The 17,487-nt window shown below is 36.9% G+C and overlaps 2 protein-coding genes and 1 long non-coding RNA gene across 33 annotated transcripts in view; 1 reads left to right on the forward strand and 2 right to left on the reverse strand.

Annotated features, from left to right (window-relative positions):
* Nucleotides 1–11,222, reverse strand: part of WDSUB1 (WD repeat, sterile alpha motif and U-box domain containing 1) — a 51,530-nt gene extending 40,308 nt beyond the window's left edge. Inside the window, exons 1-5 of one of the 3 annotated variants that reach the window (XM_043576851.1) lie at nucleotides 11,119–11,222; nucleotides 8,598–8,772; nucleotides 6,526–6,710; nucleotides 4,252–4,344; nucleotides 1,662–1,755 (exon numbers count right to left, since the gene is read on the reverse strand). In XM_043576851.1, coding sequence (XP_043432786.1) covers nucleotides 1,662–1,755; nucleotides 4,252–4,344; nucleotides 6,526–6,710; nucleotides 8,598–8,722 — 497 coding nt within the window. In that variant the 5' untranslated portion in view covers nucleotides 8,723–8,772; nucleotides 11,119–11,222. Of the gene's footprint in view, nucleotides 1–1,661; nucleotides 1,756–4,251; nucleotides 4,345–6,525; nucleotides 6,711–8,597; nucleotides 9,019–11,118 lie in introns of those variants that run through there. The other 2 variants (XM_043576850.1, XM_043576852.1) reach the window with 2 other exon arrangements.
* A 109-nt stretch (nucleotides 11,223–11,331) lies between these two features.
* Nucleotides 11,332–12,852, forward strand: LOC122481368. 2 transcript variants are annotated; one of them, XR_006296834.1, is made up of 3 exons: nucleotides 11,332–11,413; nucleotides 11,669–11,885; nucleotides 12,125–12,852. It is a non-coding gene; the product is annotated as an uncharacterized LOC122481368 (long non-coding RNA). The 2 variants fall into 2 exon arrangements; XR_006296833.1 differs by having other exon boundaries at nucleotides 11,338–11,488.
* Nucleotides 12,853–16,470: 3,618 nt separating this feature from the next.
* Nucleotides 16,471–17,487, reverse strand: part of BAZ2B (bromodomain adjacent to zinc finger domain 2B) — a 326,925-nt gene continuing 325,908 nt past the window's right edge. For 12 of the 28 annotated variants that reach the window (XM_043576824.1, XM_043576815.1, XM_043576830.1 and 9 more), the window contains one exon: nucleotides 16,474–16,684. In XM_043576824.1, coding sequence (XP_043432759.1) covers nucleotides 16,670–16,684 — 15 coding nt within the window. In that variant the 3' untranslated portion in view covers nucleotides 16,474–16,669. Of the gene's footprint in view, nucleotides 16,685–17,487 lie in introns of all 28 variants that reach the window. The other 16 variants (XM_043576832.1, XM_043576827.1, XM_043576822.1 and 13 more) reach the window with 5 other exon arrangements.

The following is a 17,487-nucleotide window of genomic DNA, read 5'->3' on the forward strand; positions in this document are numbered from 1 at the left end:
GCAAAAAGGAATCAAAGGATGGCTGTTATCACTGTTTCCATTATCTTGGTAGTGTCAGCCAGTTCAGCAGCACATAGATGATATCAAAGGCACAATGATTAGAAAGGAAGAAACAAAAAATCATCATTATTAATGTGATATGATTGATTTTTGTTATCAAAAACACAAAATTTAAGATCTTTACAGGTAAATCTGTGGTTTTCCCATATTTACTTCCCTACATTTGCCATCTCTTTTATAATAGCAACAAAAAGAATTAAGTGCTTAGAAATAAATCTAATAAAAGATGAGGAAGACTTCTACATAGAAGACAATTATTGAGAGAAATCAAAACAAAAATAAATGGAGAAACATACCACATTCACGGATTAGAAGACTCAATATCATAAAGAGGTCAATTATCTCTGATTTTGTCAGACTCATTACAACCACAATCAAAATCCAAACAGGTCTGTGGCTGTACAGAGAGTAACTAGAGGCAATATGACAAGCTAAATCTAAAATTTATATGGAAGTGTCAAAATTCAGGAATAGCTAAAATACAAAGCCTTGGAAAGATAGAATGGTTTTAGAGAAGGGAGAGATAAACAGAAAAAAATAGTAAGTTTATTATTTAGAACAAAAAAAGCAGGCTGAGAACCAGACCCACACATACATGGTCAGTGGTTTCTCACAAGGTAGCAGAACAACATGGAGAAAAGATGGTATTTTCGATGCATAGTACTTGGACAACTGGCTATCCACATGGAAAGAAAGAATATTGGATTCCTATTGTACATGATGCCGACATATCAAATTTGAGAAAAGAAAAATAATGAAGGTTTTAGAAGATAATATGGGAAAATACCTTTATGACTCAGAACATAAAAAACTAAGTACACTAAAATTATAAACTGTGAACAGGCAAATCCACAGAAGGGAAAAGATATTTGTTTTGTTTGTTTTTTTTTTTTTTTTAATTTTTTTTTCAACGTTTTTTATTTATTTTTGGGACAGAGAGAGACAGAGCATGAACAGGGGAGGAGCAGAGAGAGAGGGAGACACAGAATCGGAAACAGGCTCCAGGCTCCGAGCCATCAGCCCAGAGCCCGACGCGGGGCTCGAACTCCCGGACCGCGAGATCGTGACCTGGCTGAAGTCGGACGCCTAACCGACTGCGCCACCCAGGCGCCCCGGGAAAAGATATTTGTAACATATATAACCAATAAGTGGCTCATATACTGAAATACAGAGAGCATATATATATAATATATATATATATTATATATAATTATATATTCATATTATATATATGTATAATATATATAATATAAACAATGAAAATCAACAAACCACAGCTGTATGCATTAATATGAATGTCATAAACATCACGTTGACTAAGGAAAGCCAGACACAAAACAATACACATTGCATGATTTGTTTTAAATCAGTTTAAAAGAAAAAAGCAATATTGTATATGACCTGAGGTGCTGTCACCCTACAGGGGTACCTGGAAGGGGAGGACTTTCAGAGCAGAACCAGTGATGTTCTATTTCTTGACCTGAGTAGTGGTTACACAGGTCTGTATAACTTTATTGAGCTATTCTCTTATGTTTTATGTACTTTTATGTATGTCCTATTTCATATGAAAATGCTGTAAGGAAATTAAACAAAAAGCTTACCCCGAGACTAGCATCTGCCCATTATGAGAAAAAGCACAAGCCAGAACAGGAGCACAGTGCCCACTCAGTGTACTTTTATATTTTAATTCAAAACCTGCAAATAACAAGGTGAGAAAAATTAGCAAGCTGACTGTGCTTAGAATTTGTCTTTAAGTCAAAACTATTTCACTTATTCATTTTAATAAAAAAATTAAAAATAATTAAATAATAAATAATGAATTAAATAAATATTAAATAATAAATAAACTTAAATCTTTAAGTGCCTAAACAATACAAAAATGAAAAAAACTCCCCCTGCAACTCAGGTACTGGAATGCAGTGTGATTAAGTGGTTTCAGAAGTTCAGTAATGGATAAAGTAAATGGTGCACTCAGCAAAGGTGCAGAGGATTGTAATGATCAAATGCTTTAAAAATTTTTAATGTTAAACTCTATAAAATACATAAAAATATGAAATTTTAAACTAATATAAAATTTTAAAATACAGTATAAGACAATCTTGGCATCTAATTTTTAAAAATATAAAAAATATACATATTGGGGTTGCTGGCTGGCTCAGTCAGTGGAGAATGTAACTCTTGATCTTGGGGTCATGAGTTTGAGCCCCATGCTGGGCATGGAGCCTACTTATAAAGTATATATATGTTAAAAAAATAAAAATACATACACACATACATATGTACACATACACATACACAATTGTCCAAATGCCTAAAAAGGAATCAAATTGCTCAAATGCCTAAACAAAGATCAGTTTTCAAAATATGATATTAAAAAAATATTTTCTCATTCCACAAATAAAAATAATCAATGGTAATTTATCCATCTTATAATTCTAATATATAATACTCCTACAAAGTATGGGAACACTAAAATCCTTTTCATACCTTCTATAATTACTGAAAAGAAATAGCACTATTTTAAAGGTAAACCCAGGGAATTCAATACATTTTAGTGACAAGCTATAAAAATTATTAGGAAGTTGACCTGAGGAGATAAGGAAATAAGTGAAATCTATTAATTTTCTCAGACCCAATGAAAACTTTTTTGAAGTGTTAATGGCTCTTATGATAACAAGCATTTAATTAAACAAAAAGTCATTAGAGCAGGTAAAAGTTTCAACAAGTAGGAAAAAAAAATATTTGCAGTTTGTAATTTAACTGAAGCTTATTAGGTAACAAATAATCAAATAAGAATATTTTTAGGCATCTGAAGCAAGATGGCCAAATGACCATATAATTTCAGAGTCCTCATTGAAATGATAGTGGAAGAATTAATAAAGATATAAAATCACATCAATGAAGAGAATAGAAAGAGAGGTATCAACAATCCAAAATTCAAACCAATTCTGGAAAGTCAGAAAGCAAATTAACTAATGAGGAGGAAAAAGTAACAGCCCAGAGTGCAAAAGGAGGGGCTATGTCTAAGAATACCCCAAAAGACTTAGGACTATCAAAAGCTAATGAAAAGGAAAGTCAGAATGACACAGACATCGACCTGAAAACAAAAAAGTTAGTGAAAAGCCTGTTTATGAAACAGTGTCTACCTTTAATTCCTCCCTGGTCCCACCCATAGCATACTGAACGAAAGCCTGATACTGCTTTCTGAGCAAAATATTTCTAGGGAAAATAATAGCTTTCCGGGGAGCTCCCTGGCAGCTCCAGGGCAATTCCCTAAGCCCCTAAATCCTCCTCAGTAAGGGCCAACAACCCACCCCTTTAATTGAAAGGGAAGCCAGCAAAAACAAACCACTGTGTGCATAGACCCTCTAAATACCTTATTTTTGCCTAGTTATTAAATGTAAATGGAAAACAAGGATCACCAGACATTTGAAGAAGGTAACCATATGAAAGAGAAAGATCAGAGTAAACAAACAAACAAAAGGCCCAAGAGCAAACAAAGATAATCAGGAAACCGAAGGGAACAACAAAACAAAAAGCCTCTAATTAATACCCTGAGAGTTTTAAGATGATCTTGCATTCATAAAATAAAAACAGTAACAGAAAGAAACAGAAAATAATATGAGCTAATAGAAATTGAAAATATGATGGAATAAAAAATTCCATAGGGAATGAAATTAGGAGGTCCAACGTTCTATTGATGAGAGTTATTAAAAGAGAGGACATGGGGAAGAAATTATTAAAGAAATAACTTAAAGGAACACTTTTTCAAAACTGAATAATGTAAGTTTCTTGACTGAAGGGTCACCTGAAGGAATAGTGCAATACAGGGAGGAACGACCTCCCACACACTATCAAATAACAATCCCTACAGTGAATACATTTAAAATATACTGGTATAACAATATTTACAGAAACTGTGAAAACCACCAAGAATTGCAAACAGATAAAGTGCAAAGTGGTTACCTCTGGTCAGCAGAAATGGGTGTGGTGATGGTGTTGAGGTCATAATCAGTGATGAGCATCCAATTTTTAAATCAGGTATATGTAATTTCTCTGATTAAAATTTATTAAAGCATATTTTTATAATCACTTCTAGATATCCAGAATTCCTTAAGTAAAAAGAATCATTCATATAGAAATTCTATCTTGACTACAAATAATTTTAGAGAACTACTAATTAATACATACCTAAGATATGGGTAAAAGAAACAACCCAAATTTTGATCTGGCAATCCTGACCACATGATGCCAATCGAAAATACTGAAGACCTTGCTCTCCATCTAAAAACGTAAAATTTGTTAAAAATAAATACACAAGAATTGATAAAACATTTAAACCAAAAAATTTTCAACTTCCTATATCGACATGTTAATTCTATTCATTTAAACCATATTCACAAGAGATATTAACTTTAACCAACATTTCATTCTATGGTATAAGAATTTATTTTCAACATGGTACTTCAGAAGATTAGGACTCTAACCCCTGAAGTTGCTTCAACAAAATACCTTTTTTTATTTACCTTCCATTAAGGTAACTCAAGGTTCCATGGGCCAATATTGAGCCACTAAGCCTAGAGAATTTTCCAGCCCAATTTTAGAGTTTATGAGGCTAGCACTCATGGGAAAAATTAGGAAGAAAAGTTATGAGTGTTAAATGTTTAATTATTTCCAACTTAACTTTTTTTTTTAAAGAACATACCCATTTCTTTTTTTTTTTTTAATTTTTTTTTTTTTTTAACATTTATTCATTTTTGAGAGATGGAGGGAGACAGAGTGTGAGTAGGGGAGGCACAGAATCCAAAGCAGGCTCCAGGCTCTGAGCGGTCAGCACAGAACCCGACACGGGGCTCGAACTCACGAACGCTGAGATCATGACCGGAGCTGAAGTCGATACCTAACTGACTGAGCCACCCAGGCACCCCAAGAACATACCCATTTCTTAAAAGCTTAGTCTATAATTCACATGAAATAATAATGAGATTTTTCCCCGCATTTGATTTAATCAAGACAAATGCTGGAATTATATGAATCCAAAATAACATTAACTCGGTCTATTTTATTTGGTGGAAATTATACAAATTAGGGAAAGTAATCAGTAAATCTGGTGTCATAAAAAAATCCATTAGTTTGTAATGTTTAGTGAGATAATTTCAGTGTATAATTAGATACACACTAGATAAGCTCCTAAATACCTGTTGGTAATGTAAATATTGAAATCAACTCAATTTTACATAAGTTCCACCCAACATCATCACACATGTAGCTTCATCAAAGGAAGTTTGGGCTCGGATATGTATTAAGATACAATTAAATGGGTAAGCACAGGGGAGGTTCATCTGAAGTGATTTTTACCTGAAATCTAAAGGATATCTAAGAGTAACCAGGTGAAGGGTTCACATGTAAAACCCTTGGAAAAATCTTACAAACATTCAAGGAATGAAAGGAGGCCAGTGTGGCAAGAGAATGCATGAGACCAAGTGTGCTTTAAGAGGCAGGGAAACAGAGTGTGTCAGGCTTTATGTTTTGGATTTGGCATTTTCTCTTACCTTAAACTTATTTTAACCATTCACTGATAGGTTTGAAATAGGGAAGTGCCAAAATGATCCTGCCCACCTTCTGGCCCTGGGCTGTGCAATAAAGGTAGTCACTAGCCACATGTGGCTCCTGAATGCCTAAAATGTGGCTAGTATAAATTGAAATGTGACATAATACACACACCAGATTTCAAAAACCTAGCACCAAAAAGTAGTAAAATATCTTGTTACTATCGATTACTGAAATATTTAATATATGTTGAGTACAATTAAAATATATCATTAAAATTAATGTCACCTACTACTAAAAATTTTTAAATTTACAAACGTAGCTCCCATTATACTGCTAATAGGACAGCACTGGTGGTGTAACAAGACTGGAAGCAACAAAGGCAGAACTCCCATCCCAACACAGGGGATGAAACAGAAGAAGAAAGCTTCCCAACTCACTGCTATCTATTTAAAACCAAGAGTCTATATTCAGGAGTCTGTACTTCTTCTAAAAGCTAATTGTGTTGTTAAACATGTCATAAATTTAGCTTTTGCTTCAAAGATTAAATTAGTAAACTTTTGAAAATTTAGCTTCTGTTTCCAATTTTTTTTTAACTTCACATTTCTTTTTGAATATTAACGTACTGTATTTTAAAATAGGGTCAAGTCCTCTAAATTACCATATCCAAGGAATCCAGATGTACTGTACAAAGCTGAGTCATCCCCAACATATATTCAAGAACCTGATTTTCCCCTATCATGTTCTTTGTGATTTCATTTTGATCAAGAGAAAGGAGAATGATTTCCTTAAAAGGAATGAATTAAAGGGGCTTCTCATTTTACTAAAGGTGAAATGAAAATGAATAAAGAACCAGAAGTCATATACGAATTACAAATAGGAACCACTAGTGCTTAAAAGAGTAAAATAACTAACCAGAAACTGGCTGTGAAGAAAAATCACAGCAGGTAATTCCAAGATCATGTGCTTTTTCACTATGCAAACACCTCATTTTATCATCCCACACTGTTAAATCTCCACACGAGGAGCCAGTGACAAAGAGGTTTCCATCAGGAGAAAATGCACAGGCCACCAAGGAGCCATCCTTAACACTACCACACCTGAAATAAAAGCAAAAAAAAATAAATAAATAAAAAGAAGAAGAAGGGGGAGGTTTTCATTTCAGAGTATCTTTTACCTTATATTACAATTTCTAACAACAGCTTGATATAGTAAAAACAGGAAAAATGGCTATCTGAGAACTAGAAAGGGCAGATGTCTATATAAATAATCATACACTTAAAAAAAAGAGGCTCTAAATATTATCTTAACTAACAAATTCAAGCCTAAGCTATATAGATCTAAACCAAAGTCCATGTATCTTTGTATTTTTCCAAATGGCAGGTCTGTATGAACAGGTTAAAATCTACAAAACTTAAAAAAAGCTCTGACAACCACCACTATCAACCATGGCCACATATTTCTTAAAAACCTATTCTTACTGAAAAACATGTTGTTAGGGTCAAAAGTACTTTCAACTTTAGTATTAAAAGAAGCAACAGTGAAATCTTTTATTTTCAAGTATGAATTCTTTATGAAAAGAAAATTATCTTGGGAAGAAAAAGAAGCACTGTGCTGACAATATTAATTATTTTCTCAATTAGGAAAAAAAAAACTGGTAAAAGCCCAACAATTAGCGCAGTGTCCCATCCAGCACTTAAATCTGCAGTGTATCATTTTACAACATACATTAGGGTCGTAATGCCAGAGGGCCAGAAGCCATCATCTGATAAGTGAAAAGCAAAATTCCTTAGTTGACCTCTATATTTCACGCATGTAAAAAAGATGTCTGTATGGAAACCAATTTTACAATAAATTTCATATATTGAAAAAATAAATAAATAAAAAATAAAAAAGATGTCATTCCTCCTGCGCATTCTCTTTAAGCTATTCATTAACACCGTTTAAAACACATGACCTTCTTCAATCAAAAGACCTAAATCTAATGAGCAACAGTTGTTTACCAGCTGGCATGTGCTTTGAATGATGCTGGGGGGCAGGGAGGAGAAAGTATACTGGGCTATTTTACTTGGTAATATTGAAAAGATTATGGGTGGCTCAGTCGGGTAAACGTCTGTGTGACTTGATTTTGGCTCTGTGCTGACAGCATGGAGTCTGCTTGGCATTCTGTCTGTCTGTCTCTCTCTCTGCTCCTCCCCAGCTAGTGCATGCAAGCTCTCTCCCTCTCTCTCTCAAAATAAATGTTTTTTAAAAAAGAAAGAAAAACATACTCAAAGGGTAAACTTTTTGTTATATGTATTTCACCACAATGTACATAAAAATACATAGCTTTCATGTTGGCAAGTTGCAACAGAACATTACCAGTGTAACATAATTGATGTATTTTTATCTAAAAGGAGTTTTCAGTTGTTTTTCGTTTGCTTGTTTTTTTTAAATGTAACACAACACTACACTAATCACAAGGTTCTTTTATCTGGGATTGGGGTTGATTATTCACCCAGCAAGAATCCTAGTCAGGAAAATAGCTGTGTCTCTTTAGGTGAGACTTACCTACCATTAGTCTATTATTGAGAACACCTGGGTCATGAGTGACAAAAATAAAGCCTAAAATTACTGAACCTTATTCAAAAGACCATTTTCTTCGTCTAGCTCTTAAAGTCAAAATCCATAAAAGTCTAACAGATTAATCCTTATTTTACAAGAGAAAGATTGGAAATATAAAACTCTCAGAGCCAAGCAGATCTACTATAAGAACCTCTTACACATCTGTTTTTATGTCCTTCAGAAATCAAGTCAAAATGTTATTCCTTGTGGTGTCTGAAAATTATCTGCTTCTTCAAGTCATCAAAATATTCTGCCTTCTATTTTTATTTTTTTGGTAGACTTGTTAATAGGATTTAAATATTCATACCTATACAACTTGTACGACTGAGCGTTGTAATATTTTAATTTAAATATTAAAGCAGAAACGATTTAAACGTTCATACCTATATAACTTGTACGACTGAGCATTCCACAAAACAACCGTTCCATCAGCTGCGCCTGACACCAAACAAGTGGAGTCTGGGGAAAACTGGCAAACCCTCACGGGGCTACCACTGGGCTGTTCCATCACTGCCAAAGGCTCTCCATTTTGAGTATTCCATAGGACAGTGGTACCATCTGTTGAACAGGAAGCCAAAATATGTCCTGAAGGGGAGAAACAGCAGCAGTGGACAGCATAGGTGTGAAGCTTCAATGGTGAGTGGGGCAGTTCAATAAAGTCACTGAGGGAGTACAAGCGAATTGTTTTGTCCAAAGAGCAAGTGGCCAAGAGGGAAGAGGAGAATGCACAGCAGTTGACATCATCACCATGATCAGCTAATGTGTGGATTAGTTTCACCATGCTTCTTATTTGAAGTAAAATGTCCTGCAATTTTTAAATAAAGATTACTTCATCGTCGGAATCAAATAAATACAACTCAAGTCCACATAAAAGAGTCAAAATGAATTCAAGAGTTTTCTCAGAGATGGCTCCTACATTCATATTTTTACAGGACAAACTATTATACTTGAGATAAAAATAATTGGGAGAGAAAATGCCAATAAGACTATAAACTCTAATGATGATCACAGTCACAACCGGCACACCAATAAAGTTCCATAACTCTTGAAAAAGAACCTTGTTGTGTAACTTCAAACTGATTTGATACTGAACATCCAAAACCTTGAGTATGTATTTCACCTCTGAAGCCTTTCCCTTAACTAATTACTTCTCAAAGATGCCTCATTCCAGATTGGCGACTCTCAACTCAAAAAGATTTTCCATTCTTAAGAAACTGTTTCGGCTGCTCCTTGCAGAGGATGGAGGCAAGGCTAAAGCTCTACCTTTAAGATGCATTTAACTGCACGGTTCACTCATAAAAACTAACAAACGGTTTCATTCAAAATTTCACTGGCAGTGTTGAAAGCTCTCGTGGTCCACCATCTTGCTTAATAAAGAATAAAATGATATCGAACACTTGAGGTGAAGAAACAATTTAATAAGTCAAGGAAACCAAGAGAACGAAACCAAAGAGAAAGAGTGGCAATAAGGACTTAGCCAGACTGTGCTTAAGAACAAATTTACAAATTTAGAATGAAATCCGAGCCCTTTGTCACTGCTTACAAAATGTTATATCATCTGGCTCTTGCCTGCTTCTCAGATCTCAAGTCCTGCCACTCCTCCTTTCCCTCATTTCCTTCCAGTCTCCCTGATCAAATGGATTTGGTCCTAGCTCTCCATAAAGTTGTTTTTCCATGTTGAAATTCTCTTCCCTTTGCTTTTGGGATCTTATTTCTCAATGTAAATTCCAAGGGAGTAGAGATCTTGTCCATCTTGCTCATTTCTATATCCATAGCACACAAAACAGTGTCAGGCACCTAACATGCTCAAATAAATACTTATTGCATATTTTTTTCCCAAATCCACTTGAGTTTTACCTTTAAGTATCATATATGAACACAATATAAAGTTATTAGAAATTTTAAAATAAATCTACCAATAGTAAAAAAAAAAAAAAATCCAGCAGGGGAAAAAATAATGCAAAATGAAACAATCGGCGCTGAAATACTCTTAGATTGTAATTCATGATCCCTTGTTAAAATGTTACTTACAGAATTCTTTACAAACATATGGAGCATAGCTTTACCAATATTTATCATAGCCCAAACTTCAGCATTTTTCCAAACATAAACTTCAATAAAGTCTTAAAAAAACAACAACAACAACAACAAAAAGCAAACCACATTATGTCCTGATAGATTGTCGCCTGTACTAGCGCACTGAAAACAAGCAAGATCATGCGGTGATTTCTGGGAGAACTCCCAAATCCCAACTGTGCAGGTACACATAGGTAATCTTGCAAATAAACTTTGGCTTCCACACCCTTGTGGCACTCAGCTCCCTTTGCAGTTCCAGACCAAACAGCGACATTACCACTTGAAAGAACAGCCTGTTTGGAAGAGCTCTCTCAAGCCTACCGCTTCCTGCCTCCGGGTGTGGGCGTCTCCACTCAGGGCTCAGCTGTCACTCCAGAGGTTCCATCCCCGGGCCGGCCGGTGAACTCGCCAGTGTCAACACACGCATCCCTATCTAATCCAAAGCAAACCGGGGATATGCCCCAAGTCTCCCCAAATAAAGCCCGCGACTTACTCCCCCTGCACGTAGGGACCAAGAGTGTGCCCTAATCTGAGAGCCTGCCAGGCCTTAGCGGACTGAGCCACCCAGGAAGGAGGGCTGCCGGCTGGCCGGCGGGGAGTCAGGCCTTCCGGGGCGCAAGGCGGCTTTTGACATGGCCCAGCTGCGGCTTCCACGCAACGCCCGCAGTCCCCGCCCGGCTCCCGGCCCGGGTCGCACGGCGGCGCCCTGCTCCGGTCCAGGTGCTGGCTGGCCCCTATCGCGCGCTAGGAACCAGATTCCGAGGACCAGAGGTTCAGACACCCCGAGTAGGGAGGCTTCGCCGGCTGACCCCAACCATGCTCCCCCACCTGCCTCTGTCGCTGCTAAACCTGTCCACGGATGCGGCCACTTCCACCTGGAAGACCCAGGGCCTGCGGAATCCGCCCTCAGGTGCCCTCGGAGCGGCGCGGACCACGTGACACGCAGGTGAGGCGGGCGGGGCTGGCAAACGCGGAAATCCAAAGAGAATGGAAACGGGCCCCGCCCCCGGGCCCGCCCCTCGCCGCGGCGCATGCGTGCATTCCCTCCCTTCGCTGCGGATGTCCCTCACTTCTGGCGCCAGTTCCAGATGAGTTTAGTTTGGGGAAGATCCTTTATTTACAGGTTTGTTTGTTTTTTTCCTAGTTGAGGAAACTGAAGTCCCAAGGCCTAACGAGCGCCTGAAATATGGTTTTAAAGGTGGGATTGTATCAACTGTCTGGTTATTGCAGTTCAGGGTTTTTGAAGCTTCTTCCTTTCTCATTTCTCGTGTGTATTGTCTGTTCTCCTCTGACCTCCGTGATTCTCTTTTCTGTTTAGGCTAGCTCGCCTCTCAGCGGTCCATGACTTGGTGTTTTCTGTCATTGTCTTCGTGCTCAGGTTTCCTACATCTCTTCAGGGCAGCCTGCGGTTCCTGCGATTCCTGCTGTTCCTGTTGTTCACTGGACAGGCCCCTGTGGATATCCTGGTATCACCTTGAAGCCGATGTTCATTCCTCCGACCTTTTTGAGTGTGTCTCCTGGGCCCACGAATGAACCGTGGTTTCGCGTGTAATTGACTACAAAGTCGTCCTGCCAATCACTTTTGAGATTAAAAGGTTGTGCAGGGGCGCCTGGGTGGCGCAGTCGGTTAAGCATCCGACTTCAGCCAGGTCACGATCTTGCGGTCCGTGAGTTCAAGCCCCGCGTCGGGCTCTGGGCTGATGGCTCGGAGCCTGGAGCCTGTTTCCGATTCTGTGTCTCCCTCTCTCTCTGCCCCTCCCCCGTTCATGCTCTGTCTCTCTCTGTCCCAAAAATAAATAAACGTTGAAAAAAAAATTAAAAAAAAAAAAAAAAGGTTGTGCAGAAAAACGTTCCTAAGCATGCTAACGCTTGTTAACCAAGTGCAAGTACAGGATAAGTACGTGACATTATAGGGCTCCCAGGTGCAAAATCAAAGATACAGACAACTTTTATTTTTAAATTTTCTTTGTAAAAATTTTAAAACTAATATTTAAGGAATATAGTGAACTGTTGAAACTTTGAAAGCTGCTAATGATTTTGCTAGTTATTAGTAAGTATATATTGGCAAATTAGCAACCTTTAAGAAAAAAAGTCAATATAGTTTAGTCACATAAATATAATTTTGCTATATAACTTAATTGTAGTAACATCAATCAAAACACATAATTTCATGCCAGTGACACTGTGGGCACATTGTAAATAAACCACTACAATCCTAGAACTTAGATCAGTTTCAAACTAAGCAGCATATACAGGACACCTTCCTGTTTCAGAATACATGCTGCCTTTTGCAATGGTACTTATCCAGTCCTATATCAGCTTACACTGGCTATTGCTATTGCTATAATACAGAGACTATCCTCCTTAAAAGGAAGATTAGTTACATATTGAATAGAGTTATGAGGCTGTTAGAACCTAACTGAAGCTTCTCTTCTGGTAAATCATTGAAGTAATACTACAAAACAAAGCTTTTAAGAGAAGTCTTTTGTTTTCTGTTGATCAGACTTTTTTGTTTTGTTTTTAAATTAAAAGCATATCCATGGGAATGCAAGCTGGTGCAGCCACTCTGGAGAACAGTATGGAGGTTCCTCAAAAAACTAAAAATAGAACTACCCTATGACCCAGCAGTTGCACTACTAGGCATTTATCCACCCATGTTTATAGCAGCACTATCAACAATAGCCAATGTATGGAAAGAGCCCAAATGTCCATCGATGGATAAATGGATAAAGATGTGCTATATATATACAATGGAGTATTACTCGGCAATCAAAAAGAATGAAATCTTGCCATTTGCAACTACGTGGATGGAACTAGAGGGTATTATGCTAAGTGAAATTAGAGAAAGACAAATCATATGACTTCACTCATATGAGGACTTTAAGAGACAAAACAGATAAACATAAGGGAAGGGAAACAAAAATAATATAAAAACAGGGAGAAGGACAAAACAGAAGAGATTCTTAAATATGGAGAACAAATTGAGGGTTACTGGAGGGGTTGTGGGGTGGAGGGATGGGCTAAATGTGTAAGGGGCACTAAGGAATCTACTCCTGAAATCATTGTTGCACTATATGCTAATAATTTGGATGTAAATTTTAAAAAATGAAATTAAAAAATAAAAATAAAAGCATATCCAGTTTGCAGTTATGTGAGGGAGGTATTCTATAATACAGTCTACTTTAAGAATTGTTTTATAAAATCAGCCATCAGGAGATAGCTTTTATTTTTAATCCATGCAACTTTAGAGTTTAATGAGGGAACATTATAAAAAGAAAATGAGGAAACCAAAGTCATCTATTTGACCTAGCACCTAAAATGCTCATTTTATTTTTCTTTAAATTTTTTTAACGTTTACTTATTTTTGAGACAGAGAGAGCGAGAGTATGAATAGGGGAAGGTCAGAGAAAGAGGGAGACACAGAATCTGAAACAGGCTCCAGGCTCTGAGCTGCCAGCACAGAGCCCGATGCAGGGCTCGAACTCGCGGACCGTGAGATCATGACCTGAACGAAGTCGGACGCTTAACCAACTGAGCCACCCAGTCCCCCCTAAAATGCTCATTTTAAAGATGAAATTCAGATCACTGGAAATTATTTGTAATGTGAAAGACAAACAGAAAAGGGACAATCAAAATTCATGATTTTGAGATGCTCCTATGATTTTTTAATTAAGGGGTGCATCATGACTGAGATTTTGGACACCTAATTACATGCAAAGTATTGCCAAAATAGTATGTTTCTAAAAACAACTTTGTGACTGTATGAATAATAGAACTCTTTGTAGGAAATAAAGGAAATATAAATAAGAAAAATAGCTAATAATTGCATCACTCAAAGATTACCCACTCAAAGCGTATTCTGCTAAGTGAAAGAAGTCAGAGAGGGAAAGACATATACCACATGATTTCACTTATATGTGCAATCCAAAAAACAAAAGAGAAACCAAATCACAGGTACAGAAAACAAGCTGGTGGTTGCCAGAGAGTGGGGGAAGGTGGGAGATGGGCAAAATAGAGGAAGGGGATTAAAAGATACAACTTCTAGTTATAAAATAAGACACAGGGATACAATGTATAGCATCGGGAATATAGGTAAAAATGTGACAGCTTTGTATGGTGATAGATGGTAGCTAGATTTATGGTGATCACTTCATGATGTATATAAACGTTGAATCACTGTGTTGTACCCCTGAAACTAATATGTTGTGTGTCAACTACACTTCAAAAAAAAAAAAAGAAAAAGAAAAAGCCCAGAGATAATATTTCCTTTCAGTCTTTCATTCATATAAATATCAATAATTTTACAAAGTCCTGCAAACTTCCTTTTTAAAAATTTTTTTTTCAACGTTTATTTATTTTTGGGACAGAGAGAGACAGAGCATGAACGGGGGAGGGGCAGAGAGAGAGGGAGACACAGAATCGGAAACAGGCTCCAGGCTCTGAGCCATCAGCCCAGAGCCCAACGCGGGGCTCGAACTCACGGACCGCGAGATCGTGACCTGGCTGAAGTCGGACGCTTAACCGACTGCGCCACCCAGGCGCCCCAAACTTCCTTTTTTTTTTTTTTAAAATTTTTTTTTCAACGTTTATTTATTTTTTGGGGGACAGAGAGAGACAGAGCATGAACGGGGGAGGGGCAGAGAGAGAAGGAGACACAGAATCGGAAACAGGCTCCAGGCTCCGAGCCATCAGCCCAGAGCCCGACGCGGGGCTCGAACCCACGGACCGCGAGATCGCGACCCGGCCGAAGTCGGACGCTTAACCGACTGCGCCACCCAGGCGCCCCCAAACTTCCTTTTTAAACTTAAACTTATATCCTGAGTATTTTCCATGCCTAAAATTTCTCCAGTAGCTTATTATTCTGTATAATAGTTCACATTTCCAGCAACAATTTATTTAACATTTTCCCTGTTTCAGTATTTTTGTGATTATAAACAGTACTGGATTAGATGGCTTTGAGCATAAATCTTTATTCACATTCATGAACATTTACTAAGGAAATTGTTAAATAGAAATAGAATTCCTGGGCATAAGGGTGTAAAAATTCCTAATAGATACTGCCATATTGCTTTTCAGGGGGGGCTGTATGGTTTGCACTTTAGGCAACATGTGGTTGTGTCTGTTTCTCCACACTCTTGACAGACTTGAGTAATATTTAATCTTCACTAATTTGATGAGCAAATTGGTTATAATATTCTGTAAGTAAAATATGTAAAACAACCCCCTGTCTACACATGACATAGTACAGCACAGAGACCTTGAGGCCAATATGGTTAGCTGCAGGGAAAGGCAAGTTCAGAGACGGATGCCTTGCTGTAGCTGTTCTCTAGTCTATGAGTTTGCACTTTTGTGAGATATTAAAGTATCTTGCCAATAGTCTAGAGAAACATTGTAACAATTCGTAGAGATCATTGATCACATAAGTGACTGGTTATTTTCTCTCACAGGACAGAGTCTCAAAATAGTTGGAATTTCAACTTAGAATCTTAAAGATTCAAATTTTATGCATTTTTCCTTAATTATGTAACTGTGAGCAATAATCCTATTTTATCTTTATTTTCTAGTTGTTCCTTGTAATAATGCTACCTAAGGAACATAGAAGAACTTTTAAAATGATATATTTAAAGAAAAACTAACTTTGCAATTAAATAGTTAGCAATACATGCTCTCGAAATACAATTGCAATGGCAATGGAATGGGTGAGACTCAGTCAGTGAGTACAAAAATATATGGTTGAGGGTAGCCAAGAGCTCAAAGGAGGGAGACATGATAGGAGCTGGAGTGATTAGAACAGGTGGGCATAGGAATGGGTCCTAAATTAGCTTGAAGTTTGGACCAGCTGAGAAATGAGCTTAGGAAATTACCCAGTTCCACAGTAACTACTCAGGAATGTATTAGGGTTGTTTCACTTTGCCCTTTCCTCTTCTTTAGTACAAGAAGTATTTTTCTTGTTTATGGATTTTTAAATTCTAAGTACCATAATTTAATTAAAAACTTTTCTTATTTCTCCTGTGTCATTTTCTCAGTTCTTTATTTTCTAATGTCTTTTTATTAACGCTCTTTAAGAGAATTCAAGATGTTAAAAATGCATTTTTGAAAAAAACACCGCATTTTTGGTTTCAGATTCGTTTTTTTATTACATAAGAAGAAAATGTGATGGACACGATGTCCCTTATGGACAGTACTCCTCTGGAAAATTCTCCAGAAGTCCCCTAGTAGACTTTCTCTCATCTGTCACTGCCCAGAATTGTATCACTTGCCCATTTGTGAAGCACTTTCAAGAGGTGTGTACTTCCCACTTTGGTGTACTAATTAAGATTTACATTCCTGGGGCTGAAAAAGGGCCTACTTTCCCCTGAAGCACATGGCCAACCAATATCTACAAGCGTGGATGCTGGAAGGAAATAAGGAAACAGCAAATTAATACAGTTAAAGTGTCTTCCACATGGAAAATATCTATACAATAGAAATGTATTTAACTTAAGAGAATAGATGTGAAAGTCACATCTCAATTATGTTATGCCTCAATCTTTAATCCTGAAATGGTATTACTCAGTATATTCACATTGTATTTACCACCTAAATCTACCATACTTGGTTGTGTCTTTTTAAATGTGAAAATGAAAATAATGCACATTTGTTGCAAAGATAATTATGATATATGGATAAGGAAGATGACAGAGATGTTAGTCTTCTTAGATTCTACCAACCAGAGAAGAAACCACTGTGAACATTTTTATACATCCCTTCAGAATTTTCCCCACACTAAGTGCATTAAATATATTTTAACAGAATTACTATACATTCTATAGTATAATCACCTTTTACATTTACCAATATTGATATAGATCTACGTGATAGTTTTTAATGGCTGAATAGAATCTATTTTTAAAAAGTCACTTCTATATTCAAAAGAATTTTAGCTTTGCGACAATGAAAATATTCAGAAAAGCGTATCACAAATGCTGAAAGCAATATTAAAAAAGAAATTGTAAACATGTTTTGACAATTGGAGGAATCACTAGAATACGTATATAGATAGCTTCTCAAGGCATCACACTGTCTCCCATACAAACCTACATCATGTGTCTCACTAACCTTTGGTAATCTAATGAACTTATTGAGCTTTCCTTTCACTTCAGAGCCCAAGATTTATTCCCAAAGGGCTCTAAGCCTTAGTCCTCTATCATTCACTAC

Source organism: Prionailurus bengalensis, chromosome C1 (genome assembly GCF_016509475.1).
Source record: "Prionailurus bengalensis isolate Pbe53 chromosome C1, Fcat_Pben_1.1_paternal_pri, whole genome shotgun sequence".
Classification (NCBI taxonomy): Eukaryota; Metazoa; Chordata; class Mammalia; order Carnivora; family Felidae; genus Prionailurus; species Prionailurus bengalensis.